Source organism: Phascolarctos cinereus, unplaced genomic scaffold (assembly GCF_003287225.1).
Source record: "Phascolarctos cinereus isolate Bilbo 61053 unplaced genomic scaffold, phaCin_HiC Scaffold_9;HRSCAF=440, whole genome shotgun sequence".
Taxonomy (NCBI): Eukaryota; Metazoa; Chordata; class Mammalia; order Diprotodontia; family Phascolarctidae; genus Phascolarctos; species Phascolarctos cinereus.
In genome coordinates, this window is record NW_027556402.1 from 116,734,529 (window position 1) to 116,757,977 (window position 23,449).

At 40.6% G+C, this 23,449-nt stretch overlaps 1 protein-coding gene across 1 annotated transcript; it reads left to right on the forward strand.

Annotated features, from left to right (window-relative positions):
- UCP1 (uncoupling protein 1) lies at window positions 1–18,698 on the forward strand. The gene is given in 7 exon segments (XM_020989855.1): window positions 1–427; window positions 4,285–4,483; window positions 8,889–8,924; window positions 8,927–9,085; window positions 9,192–9,293; window positions 11,694–11,874; window positions 18,496–18,698. Coding segments are annotated over 7 exon segments (984 nt in total). The 5' UTR covers window positions 1–301; the 3' UTR covers window positions 18,677–18,698.
- Window positions 18,699–23,449: the final 4,751 nt, after the last annotated feature.

Genomic DNA, 23,449 nt, shown 5'->3' on the forward strand with positions numbered 1-23,449 from the left:
AGCTCAGTCTGAGGATTTATAAAGAAGAGAGTCGAGCCTCGGAGGCATCGAGTGGAGTTTGCTGCCCCAGGTCTGAGCGACTCCAGGCTCCCCGAGGGCAGTGTGCCCTGCAATAGAGTGCCTGTAAGTACGCGCCCAGGAGCCATGCAGAAGCCCAGGCAATGGGCACCCGCTTCTGCCTTGGCCCCAGGGTCCTAGTGGGAGAAGAACAGTCCCATTTCTCTAAGCCCCACTCCCTCCGCCATCGCCCTCCAGCCCCCCACAGCAGCTTGTCCTCGTGGGAAACCTTTGCTGAGCCGTGATGGTGGGGCTGAAACCCTCTGACGTGCCACCCACCCCAGGCGTCAAGTTCCTCGGAGCTGGAGCCGCCGCCTGCATCGCGGATCTGGTCACCTTTCCGCTGGACACCGCCAAAGTTCGGCTACAGGTATGAAAGTGAGAGGGCAGCAGGAGCCGGGAGGAGGAATAGTAGACTGAAGAAAAGAATAGGAGCTTTAAGTTCTTCTCCTGTGGCTCTGTCCAGCCTCGTCCCTCACCCCCATCCCCATACAGGACTCTTGCAAATAAGATAACGTCTGTTTAAACGTTGGCTATTACTGCTAGGCTCAGCTTTATTTCGTGCAAAACTTGCAGGAAGCCCTGTATTTTCCACATATGGGGGGAAGGAGGAAGGGAGAGAGAGAGAGAGAGAGAGAGAGAGAGAGAGAGTGTGTGTGTGTGTGTGAGAGAGAGACAGAGAGAGAGAGAGACAGAGAGAGATTGTCCCGAAAGTTTTAACGCAGTTTTTACATTTTAAATTTAAGTTTAAAACTTAAATCTCAAAATCTCAAAAAATGCAAGTTTAAAACTTGAGTTTTAAACCTAGTTAAGGTTTAAGTTTTAAACCTGCATCAAGACTTTTGGAACACCTGTGTGTGTGACTGTAAACATCACTATAAATATATATATGCAAATATTTTTCTATAAATATATATTTATTCCCATATTGATTTATTATCATATATATGTAAAACTTGTGAGCCCTGGCTCTTGAGTCAGAGGACCATGCTTCTATCTATGTAGTAAGATCAAAATGTAGTAAAACCAAGCAAGATCAATTGGTCTTAGGCAAGATCTCTTCACCTCCCTGGGCCCAACTTTCCACATTTTCCAAATGAGGTGATTGGAATAGGGAGCCTCTGAGATCTCTTCCATCTCTAGGTCTATGGTCAAATGAATGAAAAAAATGAGTTGAAATTGAAACCCATTCCCAGATTAATTGGAAGATCATCAAGGTAACCAATGATTGCCTCGGTTGGTTTATCTCTTAAGAATAAAGGCTGCTGTTAGCTTGGCTCTGGCTCTGGCTCTCCCTAAGGTAAGATGCAAAAGAAAAAAAGAGCTAAGCAAAGAGAATTGAGGGTGGGAATGAGTGGGTCAAACAAATCATAGAGAATTGGGAGTGGGTAAGGAGGGAACACATAGCCTTAAAGCTAGAAGGAACTTTAGAGGTCATTTAGTTCAACCCCTACATTGTACAGATGAGGAAACTGAGGCAGTTGTGGGGGGGGTGGAGAAGGCCGCCAGGGATTGCCAAGCCACACAGATAGTCATGAGTAGACCTTCATGGGAGAGAACTCAAAGCAGAGTTTCCTTTTCCCTTTTCTTTCATTGCCGATGCAGTCCCGTGTCTCTGGATGCCCCTGAACTAGGATCTCATTCCCAGATTAAAAAGGCAATGTAAGGGGCAGTGAGGTGGTGCAGTGGATAGAGCACTGGTCCACCCACTAATCCTGAAGTCAGGAGGACCTGAGTTCAAATCTGGCCTCAGACCAAACACTTGACACTTACTAGCTGTGTGACCCTGGGCAAGTCACTTAACCCCGATTGTGACAGAAAGAGAGAGAGAGAGACAGAGAGAGAGACAGAGAGAGAGAGAGAGAGAGAGAGAGAGAGAGAGAGAGAGAGAGAGAGAGAGAGAGAGAGAGAAAGAAAGAAAGAAAGAAAGAAAGAAAGAAAGAAAGAAAGAAAGAAAGAAAGAAAGAAAGAAAGAAAGAAAGAAAGAAAGAAAGAAAAGCAATGTATCAGAGTAGTGAGAATGTTGGACCTGGGCTGAAAAGCCAGCTCTGACACTTATTAGCTGTGTGACCAGGAACAACACCCCTCAACTTTAAAATGAGAATAATACACCTCACAGAGTGTGAGAAAAGCACTTAAGACTCATGAGGCTTATCAAGATGTGAGGATCCCCAGTCACCTCTGGCACTTACTACCCTGAGTAACTTTGTACAAGTCACTTCCCTTCCCTGGGTCTCAGTTTCCTCATCTGTAAAATGAGATCAGTTGGACTGGCTGGTCTCTGAGATCCCTTCCAGGTCTTTATTTATGATCCTATTATCCCCTATGAACAGCTTCATCACCATCACCAAACAGGTGTATCTTAATGGCAAGAAAGAGGTGGGGTGAAGGGTAGTCAAGGAAACAGTACACAGAGGACGCCAGGAGGGACTTTTCAGTGTTCACTTTTGAGAAATGTACATATTTTTTACTGACAGAAAATTCTTCTTCATAGCACAGAGAATATTTGCTTTATGATAAGCAAAATCACTCGTGTTCAGAGTGAAGATTCAAAATGTCCTGGGAGATGGTAATGGGGAAAAGGAGAGGGGGGAGTTCTAAGCCAATGAGGTCCCCCTCCAAGAAGTCTGGAGACAAATAAAAGTGTCAGGAAGGGGTGGGGCCCCTGTTGGCCTCAAATGTCCCAATGCCCATCCAAGAAATAGGGGCAAAGGGAGAAAGACAATAATTCAAAACAGTAATAATATAGGAGATATCTAGGTGGCCCAGTGGCTAGAGTGCTGAGTCTGAAGTTAGGAAGACTCATTTTACTGAGTTCAAATCTGGACTCAGATACTTCATCCTGTTTGCCTCAGTTTCCTCATCAGTAAAATGAACTGGAGAAGAAAATGGCAAACCACTCCAGTGTCTTTGCCAAGAAAACCCAAAATGGGGTCATGAAGAGTCGGGCACAAACAACTGACTTAAAGTTCACTCTGACAAATGAGATAGTCTAGTGAAGCCTGCACTTCACTTTCCAAGGAAACTGTTAAGTGAACCAAGGAGATTTTGCCAAGTTTGCACTTTCCAAATAGTGTCACACTATTCCTGCTGACTTGCATAAAATTTTCTAAAAGTTTTATTAATGCTTTTTTTAAACAATCTTATTTAATTAATTTATTCTGAATAAATAAGACTTAACAAATCTTATTTAATTGTCATTATTTATTTTTTACATCACCTTCATTCCAAATATATCTTTCTATAATCCAATACTCAGTCAGCTGTCCCTAGTTAACAAAGATTATAAAGGAGCTAGGGTGGGGGAAGCAGTTCAGCAAAGCCATTTCTGACAGTATATGTGGTATCTTTCCCCTCCTGGCCCACCCACTAATCCTTGATCTCTGCAAAGAAGGGAGGGAGGTGAAGACTTTTGTTTTTGTACCACACAGTAATTTCTAGATACCCTCATGAGTCTGCCTTCCACTTCTCTTCTCTTCTCTTCTCATTCTCTACCCCTCCCGACTATTTCCAGTGAGACATCTTTTGGAACTAAAAGGGAAAAAAAGTTAAACTGACACATCCATAGTCTGATAGCATCTGCAACAGTGATATTGAACTCAAATAGAAACTGGTCCACCAAAATCATACGTAAGGATCCCTCCAGGCTGTAGAAAGACTTAGAAAACCACACATTAATACTACATACGTTTTATTGTATTTTTTATTTATTTATTTATTTGTTTGTTTGTTACATTTTAATCTGGTTTCTGCCCCACTCAGGAAAGTTGGGGGCTGCTTGGGATGAGGGAGTAGGGAGGGCAGCTGCTTGACACTTCTGATCTACATTTTACACACACACACACACACACACACACACACACACACACACACACAGAGTGTGTGTGTATTACTTCTCCAAGGTAAACAAGGAAAAGCTGTTCAGTCATTTCAGTTGTGTCCAAACCTTTGTAGCCCCATTTGAGATTTTCTTTGCAAAGATACTGGAGTGGTTTGCCATTTCCTTCTCCAGCTTATTTTACAGCTGAGGAAACTGAGGCAAACAGATGTTAAGTGATTTTCCCCGGATCATACAGCTAGTAAATGTCTGAGGTCAGATCTGAACTCAGGTCTTCTTGACTCCAGGCAGGGTGCTCTATCCACCGTGACACCTCCAAGGAAAGGAAGGAGGTGCATGCCTGTATCTCTTCAGGACTAAGATTCCAACTGCATTTTCTGCCTTTATAGATCCAAGGTGAAGCCCAGGCCACCGAAGCTGTCAAGCATAAAGGAGTCCTGGGGACCATTCTCACACTGGTGAAAACCAAAGGACCAAGAAGTCTGTACAGTGGGCTGCATGCTGGGCTGCAGAGGCAGATGAGCTTTGCCTCCATTAGAATCGGCCTCTATGACACTGCCAAACAGTTCTACAACAATGGGAGAGAAAGTAATGGGGTTAGAGCGAGGGTGGATTCTTGCGTTGTGTGTGTATGGGGGTATCTGTGTGAGTATGTGTCACAGTGTCACATTAATGAATAGCCTAATGATCTTAGATACTTCCACACGGTAGGGTGAAGGACACTTAACACGTTTGTCCTACATTTTGGATAATTATATCCAATAACATCATGAGGTGATGTCTTTATGTCTTGAGACAGATTTGCTCATCAGCCTCACTCTCTCTTCCAGAGTCATCAAAGTCCAGTGGCAAGACTTAACGTGTAAACAAATAGACAATGCTGGAACTGGAGTCAGGAAAAGACAGGTTCTCAAAGTCTACTTCCCACTCCTACTCACCCATTTGAACATATGCAAGTCACATTCTTGAATTTGGAGCCAGAGTACCTGATTCAAATCCCAGATCTCTTACTTACCGCCTGGGTCACTTTGGGCAAGTCTCTGCCACAGCTCTGGGTTTGTTTCCTCTTGGGAATAACTGGGGATTGGACTAGATGACCCAGGTCCCTTCCAGCTCTACTTCTAGGATACCAAACATAACACCAAACATGTTACACCAACTACCTTCACTCATTCTAGTTCATTTTATTAAGATGTAAGTAGGAAGAAAAGGCTAAAGATTTGCCAATTTGTACTCCAGACAAATAATCAAAAGGCAAAGGCTTGTTTAGGGGGAAAAGGAAATACTAAACCTGAAAAAAAATTACAATAAAATGTATTTTGGTTCAATCAGTTAATCATTTATTAAGCACTTACTTGGAGAAGGAAATGGCAAACCACTTCAGTATCTTTGCCAAGAAAACTCCATGGACACTATTAGAGTTCTATGGTCCACAGGGTGGAGAAGAGTCTCATAAGACTTAACAATTGAACAATAACAACAAAGCACCTACTATGTGCCAGGCACTGTGCTAAGCACTGGGAATCCAAAGAAAGGCAAAACAGTCCCTGCTCCCAAGGAACTCACTCTAATGGTAGAAACAATATGAGAAGAACTAAGTACAGAAAAGATATATACAGGATAAACTGGAGGTAATCAATAGAGGGAAAGAAGCAGTTTTAAGGGTCATTAGGAAAGGCATCTTGTAGAAAGTGAAATTTTATTTGGAACTTGAAGGAAGCCAGGGAGGCTAGAAGGCAGGGAGAATACCAGGCATGAAGGACAGCAGGTGAAAATACCAGGAGATGGAAGACGGAGCGCCACGAGCGAGGAGTAACAAGGAAGCTGCTAGTGTTACTGGATCCCAGGGCACGTGAGGGTGGAGTAAGGTTTAAGAAGACTGCAAAAGCTGAGGGGTGAGGGCTAGTTTATGAAAGGATTTGAACATCAAACAAGGATTTTATAGTATGTCTTGGAGGTGATGGGGAGCTACTGGAGTTTATTGAATGGGAGTGGAGTGGGGTGACTTAGATCTTCACTTTAGGAAGATCACTTTAATGACTGGAGTGGGGAGAAATCTGAAGCAGGGAGACCAACCATAAGGCTATTGAAATGGGCAATGAGGCCCGGCAGCAGGGTGATAGCAATGCCAGAGGAGAGAAGGGGATTTATTTGAGACACGGTAGGAACAGCAAGACTTGGCAACAGATCGAATGTGGGGGTGAGAGATAGTAAGGAATCAAAGATGACACCCAAATTTCAAGACTAGGTTTCATCGAAGCATGATTTCTGTCTTATTTCAACATGGTTTAATGGTGATGATAAGAATCAATCAGTCCATCAATAAATATTTGTTAAGTGCTTACTTTATGCCAGGCACTGTACTAGTGCTGTTGGAACAAAGATCTTAATTTTATATTCTAAAATGAGTGTACATGTAACATGGCTGGTTGTTTTGTTTCTATGATCTCTAGGTTCTATTTGAAATTTTATGAAATTACACCTAGATGAATAGAGGTAAAGAAGTAGGACTTAAGATTTCTAGCCAAGGAAGTCAATATCTTTTTTCCTTTATTTTATTTATTTTTTTATTTTTATATCACTTTTATTTTTCCTCTACTTCCTAGCTAGCCATATCTTCTAACAAAGAATAAAAAAGGCAGTTTTTGACAAAACTAACTGATACATCAGCTGAGTTTAGCAGCACCCTTACCTTGCAAAAAATGCAGAAGGGAGCATTTCCTCATTTCTTCTTCAGGGACAAACTTAGTTATCATATTTACATGGTGTTCGGATTTAAGCTTTTTGTGTTTTCAAATGGATCAATTTTTCAAATAGTGCAGAATCCACACTTCCAAATTGTGATGCTGGAGAAGAATTTTGAGAATCCTTTGGACAACAAAGAGGTCAAATCAGTCAATAATTAAGGAAATTAATCAAGCTATTCACTGGAAGGTCAAATACTGAAACTGAAACTTAAATACTTTGGCCACATAATGAAAAGGACTCACTGAAAAAGACCCTACTGTTGGGAAAGACTGAAAGCAAAAGGAGAAGGGGATGGCAAAGGATGAAATGGAGAGATAGTGTCATGGAAGCAATGAACATGAGCTTGGATGGACTTTGAGAGATAGTGGAGGATAGAAGGACCTGGTGTGCTATGGCCATGGGGTCATGAAATGTCAGACATGACTGAATGGCTGAACAACAACAACTTTTCTAATAGGGAGCTAGGCAGCACAGCAGATAGAGTTCTCAGCCAGGAGTCAAGAAAATCTGAGTTCAAATCCTACACTAGGTTAAATGACTTAACCTCTGTTTGCCCAGTTTCCTCAATTGTAAAATGGGGGATAATAATAGTACCTACCTCCCAGAGTTGTTGTGAGGATTAAAGGAAATAGTATTTGTAAAAAATGCTTAGCACAGTGCCTGGCATATAGCAGGCACTATATAAATGCTTATTCCCCTTCCCTTTCTCTCCAGCTTGCTCCTCCCCTTTAGATGCACATACCTGACTATAGGAAATTTGAGAGGGACACAGCTTGACCTGTTGAGCCCACTAGCATCTGCCCCATCACCTCTCTGCCCAACAGATGAATGACCTCATCATAAATGGATCAAGGTCTCAGCAAGACTGGTGGAGAGTCCCCTAGTAGAGCTCTGTGCTTACATGTGGTCAGAAATGGGGGTAGAGTATTAAATTAAATCAAGTACAAAGGGACCCACAATTATTCCTTGCTTCAGTGATTTATTCTTTTGACAATACAGGTTTTCCCTCCACTGATGCAGTCTGCAATGAAGTTACAGCATCTCCATAACTTAGAAGGTGGTGTCCAGTGAAAATTGTCACCCACTGACCAGTCTGGCAATGAGCCTCCCCAGACTGAGTTAGGCTGGACTTGACCAAGCCTGTGTGCATTGAAACAGCTTTTTTGAAGGCAGACTCAAGTTCATGCCCCAGTGGTGCCTTAGAAGAGGACCTTTGTATGGCAGATGTCAATAAATGATATAAACACAGTAAATGATAAACTCAGTAACAGTCACCTTGGAGAGATACTTTTTAAAAAGTTGAATATCCATACATAGAAAGAAAAATACATATATTTGAATTGAACCTGTGGTTTTATTAGTATGGGAACTTCCTTCCACTTTATACAAATCAGCAAATTCTCTGTAACTTAAACTCTTAGAGAATTTCCAGGCAGCACTAACAGGCTGTCATTTGCCTGTGGTCACACAGACAGTATGTGTCAGCAGAGGCAGGACTCAAACCCTGATCTTCTTTCTGAGGTTCACCACCTGCCTTTTCGGCAGAGCTACAACTAAGGCAGGATGACCTGGACTTTGCCTCAGGGCACCAAATTTAAAGGAAGCTGATAGTCATTTGTACTCTATTACACAGAAACAACAGATTTTAGCACCTACCTAACAAGAAAAATTAGTTCAAATAAGAAGCTACCATAGGTAAGGCTGGGGGTCAAATACCTCCACAAAACTATTCTTCTGGTGGGGCAGCTGGGTGGCGCACTCACCCTGGAGTCAAGAGGACCTGAGTTCAAATCCGGCCTCAGACACATAACATTTACTAGCTGTGTGACCCTGGGCAAGTCACTTAGTCCCATTGCCTAGCCAAAAAAACAAAAAATTACTCTTCTGCCCCTTCACCCCACCCCCTTCTGACTGTTTTTCAGTAGCAGGATGTCCTCAGATCTCTGCTTTGGGGCAGTATTCTCCCACCTCAATTGAAGGCACCATTCATCCTGTTTAACCGGTTGCGAAAATTCCTACTTATGGCTTTGCTCTCTGGAAGGCTGCATTTGGAGCCAGAAAGACCTGAGTTTGAAACCAGACTCTGACACTTACTGTGTGAATGTGTGCAAGGGGCTTAACTTTTCTGAATAAAATCAGTATCAGATCTTAAATGCTAATCATTGCAGATTCATCCTAGAGAACCTTATGCATCTTAAACTAGACTCTAAAATAAATGGGTTTTTTTTTCCCTTTTGGGTGGCAGCAGCTGGAATAGGGAGCAGGATCCTGGCAGGGTGCACCACGGAGGCTTGGCAGTCATAGTGGCACAGCCTACAGATGTAGTAAAAGTCAGACTTCAAGCACAGAGCAGCCTGTCTGGTGCCAAACCCCGATATACTGGGACTTTCCATGCCTACAAAACAATAGCATCAGAAGAAGGAACAAGGGGGCTTTGGAAAGGTAACCAATTTTAGTGTTGAATAGTAAACATCATAGTATAATTTAAACACAAAATCAGCCATTGCGTCCTATACCAAATTCATTCAGTTATTTATGTTCTTTCCAGGGACAGCACCCAATGTGACAAGAAATGCTATTGTCAATTCTGCAGAGCTAGTAACCTATGATTTAATAAAGGAGAACCTTTTGAAATATAACCTACTGACAGGTAACTTGCTATTTGAAATAATGAAAACAATCCTATATATTTTCTCTTCTCATGGGGTTTCTCCCTATCAGTGTAAATTCTGAATTCTTGGAGTAAGCTCCATAATGGCAGGAGCTTCCTTTGTTATCTTTGTAGACCCAGTGCCTAACACATAGTCAGCACTTAATAAATCATTATTTAATCAAACTGACTATTCTCACAGTTCTATCAAGGTGTTTACACTTTTCCAGTAACTTTGAAAGACATAAGTGTTCAGGATTGTGGGTGTCTCTCGGAGTCATACAAATCACAATTCATCCAAACCTCAGTAGATAATCGATGTGCATTGCTGTGGCCAAAAACAAATGAATGAATGAAATATATTTAAATCACCTGGTGGCTAATTTTTAGTGATAATTCTCTCTAAACTTCATGAGGCTGATGTTCAAGTTACAGATATTGCTGGGCAGACACTTTGAAGCCTTTCCATCTTGGTAGGGAGGACATGCCAGAGTTTAGGCTCCATTGGTGTAACCCCTGAGAACTTGGTTCATTTCCACGACACGAAGAATGAATACTGTAGTAGGACTTTAGTGGAGGATGTATGTGCACGAAGGCTTCTGCGCAAGCACACACACACACACACACACACACACACACACACACACACACACAATCCATGTACAGATTTGTTTAGAATGTTAAGTCATTTTTTTAAAAGGCAGAAAGTGTTCCAGGTCCTGGTATTGAGGGTGTCAGAACTGCAAATCTGCCACTTCATTGTAAACATTGAAATTTCAGTTGATTCCTTTTTAGGCCCATGTTATTTTAATTCAGTAAAAATACAAACTTCTTAAGTAGAAGGTAAACTCTTGAAGTCAGGAACTATTTTTGTTTCTATCTTTGTGTCCCTACCATATACTATGTGCTTCAAATATTTATTGAATGAATTTGTTGAATCCTGCAACAGACTGCCATAACATTATTTTCTACATAGTAAATTTTTAAAAAAATATTTTATATTTTATTTTTTCCAATTACTTGTAAAAACAATTTTTATCATTCAGTTTTTAAAATTGAGTCCCAAATTCTCCCCTCCCCCTCCTTGAGAATTGCTAAATTTTATAGAAGACAATATATGCGTAGTCGTGCAAAACATATTTCCATATATATATATAGCAAAATTAATTAGTGTCAAATTGGACTCCACTCAAGAATCTTATTATAACTTACTAGCTGTATGACCCTGGGCAAGTCACTTAACCCCAATTGCCTAGCCAAAAGATTAAAAAAAAATCTTGTTATAAGGTAGTTTCATTTCAAAGGCAGTCATGTAGTATAGAACCCTAAGAATACCATTATACCAGGCTCTATAATGGTTCCTAGGTTTATAGATTCTTCTTAGAACATAAGCAACTTGGGGCCAGAGTCTGTCTTCTATTGCTCTAATTCTAGCAATGCATGATTAATAAGCAATACTGACTCTATTGTTTGCCAACTTGGGGAGAAGAGTGGGGAGGGAGGGAGGGAGGCAAAAAAATTTGAAACTCAAAATCTGATAAAAAATGAATGTTGAAAACTATCTTTACATGTAATTGGAAAAAAATAAAATACTATTTACAAAAAAAAATCTGACTCTATAAATGACTCCTTGAAAATAATTTAGGCCCATCTCAGTAGATCTAGATAAATAACACATTACAGAATATAGCTGTGTGGGACAGCGACCCCAACCCAAATTAAACTCAGAGACTTCTCAAGGGTGGAAAGCAAAGGTTACCTTTATTACAATCTCACGAGATGGCTGTCTGCTCCTCCGATACATGTGGAGAGAGAGAGACCGCCTAACAGGGGCCGCCTTATAAAAACAAATCTCTGCCCACCACGCAAACAAGTCTCCACTATCCTTACCCCCTTAACTGGGATGTGGGGCTTACGTTCTAAGCTCGAAAGTTTCTTCCTACCCCTTAACTGGGAGGTGAGGCTTACATTCCAGGCATGAAATTCAAAGATGGAAAGAGGCCAGAAGCCAAGGGCAAACGGCTCAGGTTGGGGGTGGGGCAGGGCTTATTCTTTCTGTTAAGTGCTTAAAAACAGGGTCTGAGTCGGGGAGGATTTTGAAAGTAATAATCAAAAATTATTTGACCTTTGAGGAACCTTCACTTCTAAGAGTTCATTTCTCACACTACCTTCTGAACTCATTACCTTAATTACACGGAGAAGTCTTCAACTGGGACGTCCCATTCATAGCCTACTTTTATCCCAAAGGCAGTGCAATAAAATCTGAATGTGCAATAAGTATATTTGTGCTTCTGCTATGATCACGGAGTGTGCCTGCATCCCACATAGTAACTAAAAAATCAGCAACTAAAAGTGTGCTTGTTAATCTTAAGCTTGCCCTCTTCCCTTGATCCATTGTAGATAATTTACCTTGCCACTTCGTGTCAGCCTTCGGTGCTGGATTTTGCACGACAGTGGTAGCATCTCTTGTCGATGTAGTAAAGACCAGATACATGAACTCACCACCAGGACAATACACCAGCGCTCCCAAATGTGCGTGGACAATGCTCATGCGGGAAGGACTGACTGCTTTTTACAAAGGGTAGGACCTTCCACATAAAACTCCATTTTGTTCTAGGCATCGATGTTAGTGAGACATATTGATGTTTACTGTTTCGAGTCAGACTGCCTCATAATCAATCGGCTACATCAGTTGTAATTCACTGCCTCCATCTCAGTCTTCCTGTTGGATATATTTGGAAGCATCTTATTTTTTCTGACTTGATTCATTCGTGGGTTTCACCAGTTGATTCAAAGTCTATAGGCACTTCCAGAAATTGAGCCAGCATTTCCTTTATTGATGCCAAATATCCCACCACCTAGCAGAGAAAGAGGGCAGCTTCAGGTTAACCTACATAGAGGTTTTAAGCAAGGGAAGCATTAAATCCACTCTTAACCATTCTGCTTTTTTATTTAGCTTCCAAACTGATTTACAAAATAAAAAAAAAGGAGGAACTGTATGAATTTCACATAAACTATCTAAACAGATCCTTTGCAAATATTTTTGTTTTGTTTCTGCTTCTGGGTTGCATTTGCTTCATGCATAATGTAGAAAATGCTGGCCTCATGGCAACCGATTTACTGACTAGTATTTCTGCTACTTATAATGGGATCTTGAGTAAATCACCTTCCCTTTTAGGTAATATGGGATTCCTTCCAGCTCTAAATCCAAAGCTCCTAATAAATGTTTAGCCTCTGCCAGAAGTGTCTGATGGTACAGTGTGGATGGCACAGAGAGCTGGGCCTAGAATCCAGAAGACCTCAGTTCAAATCCAGCCTCAGAGCCACTTAGAAGTTATGTGACCCTAGGCAAGTCACTTAACCTCTGTTTGTCCCAACTGTAAAGTGAAGATGATAATAGCATAGATCTCACAAAGTTGTTGTGAAGATCAAGTGAGATGATATTTATAAAAAGGAGTTAGTATGGTATCTCACACATAGTAGGTGCTTTATAAAATCTTCTTCCCTTTACCTAGCTAAGATTAATTGTTCTTACTTTTTTAGATACAGGGGAGCTTTTGCATGCACTAAATCTTCACCACACATACAAAAAAAGAAAGAAAGAAAGAAAGAAAGAAAGAAAGAAAGAAAGAAAGAAAGAAAGAAAGAAAGAAGGAAAGAAAGAAAAGAAAAGAAAGGAAAAGAAAAGAAAGGAAAAGAAAAGAAAAGAAAAGAAAGGAAAAGAAAAGAAAAGAAAAGAAAAGAAAAGAAAAGAAAAGAAAAGAAAAGAAAAGAAAAGAAAAGAAAAGAAAAGAAAAGAAAAACAACCTAGAAAAGAAAGCTGTCTAGGGAATGCCATCCTTTTTCCCCTCAGTAAAATTCCCCATAGCAAGCAAAAGCATTTGAAAGCATTCCATTTGCTTTTTTTTTTAGAATATAAATTCAACCGTGAAACACAAACAAGAAAAAATTTAATATATTTGAGTCATTTTTCAGGTATGTCTGACTCCTCATGACCCCATTTGGGGTTTTCTTGGCAAAGATACTGGAGTGATTTGTCATTTCCTTCTCCAGATCATTTTACAGACAAGGAAATTGAGGCAGAGTTAAGGGACTTGCCCAGGGTCACACAGCTGGTAAGTGTCTGAGACCAAATTTGAACTCACAAAAATGAGTCTTCCTCACTCCAAGCCCAGTGCACTAATCACTGCACCACATGGCCCCCCTATCGAACACAGAACCAGAAATATCTAACACTTGCATTTTTTAAAGTTTTTATTAATTTTAGTTAAGATCATAACTAAACTGTTCTGCTTGTTTCTATGTTCCCTTCTGAAATTTCTTCTTGCAATTTTTCTTAATTTTGCTGCTGCTATTAATAGTTTACAGAATTGTAGTATATATTTTGTTGTTTTGTTTCTTCTTTAGCTTTTCTTGGCAGAATTCTTGACACCTTGGTCACACAAATCTTTTAGCAGGAATGAAGAGGAAAGGACTCTTTTAGGATCAAAGCATTCATGAGAAAGCCTATTGTTCTTGTAACTCATAGCTCAGAACCCCAAGTTCTGAGTTAACATGGACCATGGTCTCACTTGGGACTTTCTTATGAATCATTGTTTAATTTGTGCCCTTACCCAGGGTTTCTTTATGGTTTTTCTCTACCAAGGGAACATTAGCATTGGCTTCATTTCTCAAACCCTGCAGAAAAGATGAGAGTTCTCAGCCCTCAATACCAGTATCATGCACTTTTCTTGTTCAACTGTTTCAGTCATGTCCAACTCTTTGTGACCCCATTTGGGGTTTTCTTGGCAGAGATACTGGAGTGGTTTGTCATTTCCTTCTCCAGTTAAATTTACAGATGAGGAAACTGAGGCAAACAAGGGTCACACAGCTAGAGAGACTTGAGGCAGGAAGACCCATAGTGTCATAGTGAGGGGATAAGGGCCTATACCAGGTTAGTGGCAATGGACAGAAGTGGTGTATGTAGGCATGCATATATGTATATACATGTATATGCACACATGTTATGTGCCCACATGTGTGTATGTGTGTGTGTGTGTGTGTATACATATACCTATGTATACATGAAATGTGAAGGTAGAAATGACAAGACTTGGCAGTTGCCTGGATATAATAAATCCTCACATTTATATAATGCTTTAAATTTTGCAAAGCACTTCACAAATATTTAATTTAATCCTTAAAAAAAAAACTTGGAGGTAGATACTATTATTAACCCTTACAGATGAGGAAATGGAGGCAAAGCAGAGTTAAGTGATGTGCCCAGGATCACAGATCTATTAAGTGTATAAGGCCATATTTGAATTTAGGTCTTCCTGACTCCAGGTCCATCTGCTACATTATCTAAAGGCCTTGGAAGAATTGAGAATGAGGAGTCCAGGGTGACACTGAGATTACAAACCTGGGTAACTGGGAGAATGATGTTGCCTTTCATAATGGGGAAGTTGGGAAAAGGCTTAAGGGAAATGATAATGAGCTCTTTTTCAGACACATCAAGTGCTCTATGTATAGGACATGCAATTTTAGATGCTCAGTAGGCAGTTGGAGATGTGAATCAGGGGGTCAAGAGAGAGGTTAGGCATGGATGAATAGATCTGAGAATCATCTACGTGGAGATAATGTAATCCATGGGAATTTAGGAGATCACCAAGACAAACATTATAGAGGGAGAAGAGAAGAGAACCAGGACAGAGCATTAGGGGTCATCCATAGTTGGTGGGCTTAACTTAGATAAAGCAATGGTTCATGAGGTAGAAGGACAGCCAGATAGAACAGGGGAGAAGAGGGATCTCTGTGAATGGGCTCAATTTTCTTCAATGAAATATGAAGCAATGTTCTCAGTTGAGAGACTGGAGGGAGGGGTGCCATGGAGAATTAGGAGAGGGATGAAAAAGTCTGGAAAAACCATTGCAATGAGTGAAATAGTGAATTGATTAAGGCAAGGGTGGGGAACCTGCAGTCTTGAGGCCCCATGTGGCCCTCTAGGTCCTCAAGTGCAGCCCTTTGACTGAATCCAAGCTTCACAGAACAAATCTCCTTAATAAAAGGATTTGTTCTGTAAAACTTGGACTCAGTCAAAAGGTCGCACCCAAGGACCTAGAGGGCCACATGTGGCCTCAAAGTCACAAGTTCCCCACCCCTGCAGTAGAGAGATCTAAAAGCATTGTCTTGCTGCAGTGAGGATCAATGTGAATTTATAATGGAACCAAATCAACATAATTATGAGATCTTCTCCAGTTCTGTTCAGCAGTACATGATTGGGAGTGAAGGCAGTGGATAGTAATGAAAGTGGGAGTAATCCAAGCTTGGGCTATGGCAAAGCATGATAGGAGATCATGATGATAGGGTAAGAAGGCAAAGAACTCTAGCACAGAGGATAGTGTAGAACTTAACTGGCTCATAAAGAGTTCTAGGTAGGGAAGGAAGGGATCGTCTGGGGGGGGAAATGAAGGATGGAAGAATTGGAGGTCATTATGAGGACAAAGAACAGGTTTCAGAGTCATAAAGAAAAGGAAGAGATGAAATAAAGGATTATAAGATAAAGGAATTTCACAGTTCATGAACATGAAACACTTGTGGCTGATGGCATGATCAAGGCTACAAGTAAACTGAGGTCATGGGAATGAGGAAATTGAGGATCTTAAAAGTTAGGGTGTGGAAGGAATGTCAACAACATGCATTTTGACACATACAAAAGTACAGCCTTAATTTGGCTGCAGGAAAGGGCAAGAGCCAGTCACATTCTCTGCCTCGGTGAGGGAATGAAGGACTCTTTATGGACTTTAAAAAAAAATTAGCAGAATCTAGAAAAGCCATCTGTTTTGTTCACAACCTCTTCCTATCTCTTTGTTTATTCTTTAGTATCAGCACTTTCTGTAGTGTGACAGAACCTGATAAAAGGCTCCCAAAGGGGTTCAGGTGTTGCTGCCTACTCTTCTGTCTAACTTTCCTAAGACACCATCATCTTTCCAGTCATCCAGCTAAATGGTTAGAGTGCCAGGTCTGGAGTGAAGAAGAGTCATCTTCCTGAATTCAAATCTGGCCTCAGACACTTACTAGCTATGTGACCCTGGGCAAGTCACTTAAACCTGTTTGCCTCAGTTTCCTTATCTGTAAAATGAGCTGGAGAAGAAAACCACTCCAGTGTATGATGAGGAAACACCAAATAGTCACAGAGTCAGACATGACTGGAAAATGACTCAATAAAAACAGTTCCACAAACTTGGGAGTCATCTTTGACCCCTCACTGTCCTTCATCCCACGTATACAGTCAGTTGGCCAAATATTGTCGATTCTCTTTTCACCTTTCTCTCACCCATCCCTTCTCTTCACGTGTATATTTTGTATGTATGTAATTGTTGGCACGTTTCCTCTCCCATTATAATAATGTGAGTTCCTTGAGGGTAGGGACCTTGTTTTTGTCCCCTTTTTTTGTCACCCCAAACTTAGCACATTTCCTGGCACATAATGAGCACTTAATAAAGGCTTGTTGATATATAAAAGGGCCACTCAGGCCCTTATTCATTACTCCACTGACTGGACTTTTTTTTTTAACCCAATTACTGTCTCTGCCTCATCTCTCTCCTCTCTAGTCCATCCCTCACACTATAGTCAAATTGATGTTCATGAAGCATAAGTTGGACCAGGTCACCACTATGTTCAATAAACTCCACTGGCTCCCTATTTTCTCTACAAAATTTTATGTTTAAAGCCTTTACAACTTGGCTCCAAACTACCTTTCTCTCCTTATTCTGCATTAGTTCCTCTCTCCCTCCACATACACACACTTTGGTCTAATTAAATTGGTTGTCTTGTTATTTCTCACATATGATATTCTATGCCCCATCTCCACACCTTTGCCAAACTGCCCCTCATTCATGGAATGCACTTACTCCGCACCTCCACCTCTTCAGAAACCCTAGTCATTTTAAAAAATCAGTTCAAGTAAGGGCAGCTAGGTGGTGCAGTGGATAGAGCACTGGCCCTGGAGTCAGTAAAAACTGAGTTCAAATCCGGCCTCAGACCAAACATTTGACACTTACTAGCTGTGTGACCTGGGCTAGTCACTTAACCCCAATTGCCTTTAAAAAAAAAATCAATCCAAATGACAATTTCTAATTAGACATTTCTTATACCCACTACTTGTTAGTGCATACTCTCCTAAATTACTTTGTTTATCTTGTATGTATTTTCTATATATTTATGTCCATGTTGCCTGAGAGAATGTGAGCATCTTGAGGACAGGAACTATTTGTGTTTCTGTCTTTATATTCCCAAAACCTAACACAGTGCTTGGCATATAGTAGGTGCTTAATAAATGCTTATTGTGTGAGAGAATGGCTGGTGTGAGAACTTCTTCCACAAATGCAAAACACTGATGCTTCTAGACTTACTACCTAAGTCTTAGAGAGTTGTCATAAGCATTTAAAGCTTAAGTGCCTTGGCCAGGGTCACAAGGCTAATGTCAGGGGCAGGATCTGAAGTTTCAGGCTCTAAGTGTATTGCTCCATAAACCATTTATATATCATGTGTGTGTGTGTGTGTGTGTGTATATATATGTATATATATACACACACACACACACACACACACACACACACACACACACATATGTATTTGCTGCTTGTCCATGCAAAGGCATTTATGTGAAATGAAGTATGGGACAATCTACTGCCATTGCTGAATGGCAGTGAGCCATTGGAATACCACACTCTCCCAAGAAATAAAGTGAATGTCATACAGAAGGCAATGGGGGTGGGCACAGAGTAGGTGGGAGCAAGCTGAAATACGTAGTCAATGAAGAACTTCAGAAATAAAAGATAGCATCAAGGAAATGAATGCTAAGAAGAGAAGGTGGGCTGAATAGCTAGTGTCCCACTGGCAACCAAGAGAATGTGAGGAAGATCCTGTGAGCTTCAGGGAAGATGTGAACAAGTCATGCAAAGTGGTCAGGCATAGATAAGTTGGGATCTGAATTGTTGAAGACAGTTTCTGAGTTGGTGAGATCACAGACCCTTCTGGGTATTTGAGAGTATCTCAAAATACAAAATAGCATGAGTATCTGTACATAGCCTGAACCCAGGTGCTGAAATGCAAAGCAGTGATCATTGAAGGCTGCCTGTATTACCTTAACTTGTAAATTTGTAAATTTAACTTGTAAAGTTGTGAATGAAACGACATGTGATGATATATATTCTTCTAGGTTTGTGCCTTCCTTCTTAAGACTGGGATCCTGGAATGTCGTTATGTTCATATCCTATGAACAGCTGAAAAGGGCAATGATGAGGTCCAGAATCATCTTTATAAAAGATATTGCAGGAAGATACTGGTGGGACTATTTAATAACTATATTGACCAAAAGAGTTATTCATTTCTTGCCATAAAAATTATCAAAGTGTATTTATTTAGAAGGCAGCTAAGTGGTTCTGTGGATAGACCACTGGGCTCAGAGTCAAGAAGGCCTGGGTTCAAATGCGGCCTCAGACACTAACTGTGGGCAAGTCACTTAACCTCTGTTTGTCTTAATCCACTGAAGAAGGAAATGGCAAACCACTCCAGTTATCTTTGCCAAGAAAGCCCCATGGACAGTACGGTCCATGAAATCATGAAGAGCTGGACACGAGTAAACAAATGAACACTAACATTTATTTGGTATTTAGTGGGCTTTGGTCACTAAACTACAATGCAGAGTGAGAAGTGTTCCTTACAGATTATGTGAGGAAGTAGCTCCATTCAGGAGGGTAGAGGCAGCTAGGTGGCGCCATAGAGCACAGAGCGCTGGGCCTGAAGTTAGGAAGACTCATCTTCCGAGTTTAAATCTAGCTTCAGACACTTACTAGCTGTGTGACCCTGGGCAAGTCTCTTACCCCTGTCTGCCCCAGTTTCTTCATCTCTAAAATGAGCTAGAGAAGGCAATGGCAAACCACTCCAGTATCTGTGCCAAGAAAACCCCAAATGGGATCACAAAGGGTCAGACACACCTGAAATGACTGAACCACAAAGCCCCATCTCATCCTGGAGACTAGATCAGAGATCCAGAGCTAGAAGGGATTTTAGTGGCTACCTACTCCAAAACCTTCATTTTTTTAGTTTTAAATAATTCCCCCACCCCAATTACATGTAAAAACAATTCTTAACATTCATTGGGTATTTTTTTAATTTTAACTCCAAATTTTATCACTCCCTCCCTGCTCTCCTCCCTCCCTGAGATGTAAGTTATACATCTGCAATCATGTGAACATTTACATATTAGTCATTTTGTGCAAGAACAGAGAAAGAAGGGAAGGAAGGAAGGAAGGAAGGAAGGAAGGAAGGAAGGAAGGAAGGAAGGAAGGAAGGAAGGAAGGAAGGAAGGAAGGAAGGAAGGAAGGAAGGAAGGAAGGAAGGAAGGAAGGAAAAATAGTATACTTTGGTCTGTATTCAGATGACATCAGTTCTTTCTCTGAAGGCAGATGGCATTTTTCATCATGAGTGCTTTGGGATTATCTTGGATTACTGCATTGCTAAGATAAGCTAAGTCATTCACAGTTTTTCTTCATACGATATTGCTGTTACTGTGTACAAACCTGGTTCTTCTCACTTCAGTCAGCATGAGTTCATATAAGTCTTTCCAGGTTTTTCTAAAGGCTGCCTGGGGAGCATCTACGTGGCACAGCGGATAGAGCACTAGCCCTGAAGTCAAGAGGACCTGAGTTCAAATCTGGCCTCAGACCAAACAGTTGACACTTATTACCTGTGTGACCCTGGGCAAGTCACTTAACCCCAATTGCCTAATAAAATAAAGTCTGCCTGGTCATCATTTCTTAAAGCATAATAGTATTCCATGACAATCATATATCACAACTTTTTCAGTCATTCCCCAATTGATGAGCATCCCCTCCATTTCCAATTCTTAGCCACTACAAAAAGAGCTGCTAGAAATATTTTTGTATAAATAAGTTCTTTTCCCTTTAAAAAAAAATCTCTAGGATACAGACCTATAGCCAACACCTTCATTTTAAATATAGGGAAATTGAAACCTAGGGAGGCTAAGTGATTTATCTAGGCCACACAGGTAGCTGAGCCACAATTTAAACTCAAGTCCTCTGACTTGAAATCCAGCGCTCTTTCCACTGTACCACAAAGCCTTTTCCCCAATAGATGAAGAAACTGAAGCCCAGAGGAATTCAATGACTTGCCCAAAGTTACCCAACTAGTTTGTGGCAAAGCCAAGGATTAGGATTCTTTCTCATTTCAAGGTTACATTAAAAAAAAGAAAAAGAAAAGAAAAAAAAGAAGTATTTTTAAATATTTATTAACTACATTTTTAAAAAAAAACAAACCTTATTAGCATGACGCTTATGTTTTGTTTTTTGGCTAGGCAATGGGGTTAAATGACTTGCCCAGGGTCACACAGCTAGTAAATGTTGTGTCTGAGGCCACATTTGATCTCAGGTCCTGCTGCATCCAGGGCCGGTGCTCTCTCCACTGTGCCACCTAGCTGCCCCAGCATGAAGCTTATGTTTTAGTTTTAGAATCAAGAAAGCAAAGACCATGACTCACCCTGATAAATACAACTGTTCAGATGACAATACTTTTGTCATGTATTGACAGTGCTATTGTATATCAGTTTATCTGTACTCTTATGGAATTTTATGTTTGAATATGCACTTTACAAGGCAAATTTTAATTTACAATACAAACTGTTGAAAAATATAAACTGAGAAAAATACTATTTGTAAATATAGGCAGTTCTTGCTTTATGAAAATGCACATTACACAAATTCGACTTTATGTGAAGAATAATGAAAAAAAAGAATAGTTGAAGATAATATTGTTTGCTATCATGAGATATATGAGGGACAAAAAAAAAAAAGATCCGCTGTCCAACTATCTCTTGATAGCTACATGAAAAACATTGCACAGCCAACCCCTAGTAATAAAGGCTAGGTGCAATGGGTGCAGAAGGGACAACATACCGCATGCCTATGTTAACTTTACTGTACAGTGCTGTGCATACTCTACCTTTCATTTCATAACTCTGCTTATTATCATGGTACAGTATTTAATAGTCTGCATTTTAGTACATTTTGTAAGTCATATAGAGCTATTATTTTGTGTATGCCTTTGTTATATAGGCTAAGTGAAATGTGTGGGTAGGGACAAGTTTGCATTACAGAAAAACTGCTTTATGCAGAGGTCTGTGGAACAGTTCACTTACATAAAGGAGGGGCAGAGCCAAGATGGTGGAGTGAAAGCAGTGACTTGCTTGAGCTCTCCCCTAAACCTCTCCAAATACCTATAAAAAATGGCTCTAAAAAAATTCTAAAGCAGCAGAACCCACAAAAAGACAGAATGAAACAAATTTCCAGCCAAAGACAGCCTGGATGGTTGATCAGAAAAGTATATCGTGCCAAGCTGGAAGAGGAGTGCGGTGCGGTGTGGGCACACAGGCCGCAGCAAACCTGGAGCAGGCCTCAGAGGACTGAATCGCGGGCAGCTGTGGTGGTTTCCAGACCTTTCAACCCACAAACACCAAAGACAACTTAGAAGGTCAGTGGGAAAAGTATGTTTCTGCGGTGAAAGAGAAGCTAGGTCTTAGCCCCAGTTACCAAGCACTGCCCAAGGCAGCGACTGCCTCCTGAGCTTCTGGCCCACGGACTGAGGGGCAATCAGGTGGCTGATCAGAGGGGGACTGCAGGGACCTCTTTGCCAGTGCTGAGGCAGGAATGTCTTGCTTTGCCCATGCTGGGATCTGGGTCATAGTTCTGGGTGGTGGTCTTGGGGCGAGGAGGAGCGCTGGCATGGTAGAGCTTATAGTGGCAGTGCAGAGAAAATCTTCCTCACAGTTCCAAGACAGAAAAGAGTGCTTGTGGTCCATCATAGACCAGAGCACAGGCCAGGAAAGGAGTAAATACCTCGCCCCGTATCATACCACCTTGGAGGAACTGAGAATTTATAGGTCCCTGGAAGTATCTCGGAAAACAGCTGTACAAACTCCCGAAGCTTGGGACAGTCCATTCTCCACATTGGAAGCAGACCTCTACCTTAATAAAGAGTTTATAACTCAATTAATTGGCATGAGCAAACCTCTTAAGAAGTGTCAGACCATAGAATCTTTTTTTTTGGTAACAAAGACCATGACTATAATTAAGAGCAAAAGATAGAAAAAAAAATTTTTGGTAATTGTCAATTTTCTTAATTTATTAACCTCATCTGTCAAGTCAAAGCAATCAGCTTTGCTTGATGCCTTTTTTATGTGTCAAGAATGCATAACAAAGCTAATGGTATCTCAGTGCTGTTCTTGCTGTATTCAGATGACATCAGTTCTTTCTTAATCTTAACCTGAGGGACAGTTCACTTACACAATATAATATTTTTCAACACTAGCTAAAGTTCCTTGGAACTCGATAGGTAGTTACTTTGGGCAAGTTTTCCTCACTAAAATCTAGAATTTTTCTTGTACTTAGGGTAATTTTTTCCCCCATTTTTAAAAATAGTCATTTTGTGAAGGTTTTCAGACCAATTTCTCTCACAGAGAGCTATCTCACAGGATCTCTCTAGCTTATTTTATCAGCATCATTAATAATGGTAGTTGTCATTTACATACCACTTTATATTCTCTTTTGATCCTCACAATCACTGTCTGAACTACATATTATAGCTATTAACCCAAATTAACAAATCGGGAAGGGCAGACCCAAAAACATTAAGTTGCCTATGGCCACACAACTACCATCAGCATTTGAACCTGGTCTTATCCTGAATCTAAGTACAGGATTCTTCAGACTATATGCATTTTAGTGGAGGATTTTTAAGCCACTGTTTTCATGCCATAGAAGACTTGGAAAGGACCTTACGGATATTATAATCCAAGGATTCTTAACCTTTTCGTATGTGTCATGGACACCTCTGACACTCTGGGGAAACCTAGATTTTTACGTTTGGGTTTTTTTTTAGATACATTAAAATAAATTACACAAGATTACAAAAGAAACCAATTATATTGAAATACATTTGCTAAATTTTTTTAACCAAGTTCACTGACTCCAAGAGTGCCTTATCTCATCCAGCTCACTTATTTTTTAATATATATTTTCCATTAAGAACCCTTTCCTCTAGCTGCTTTTCCAGTAGCTTTCTATTTTAACTTAAATATTCTTGCTAAGTAGATCAAC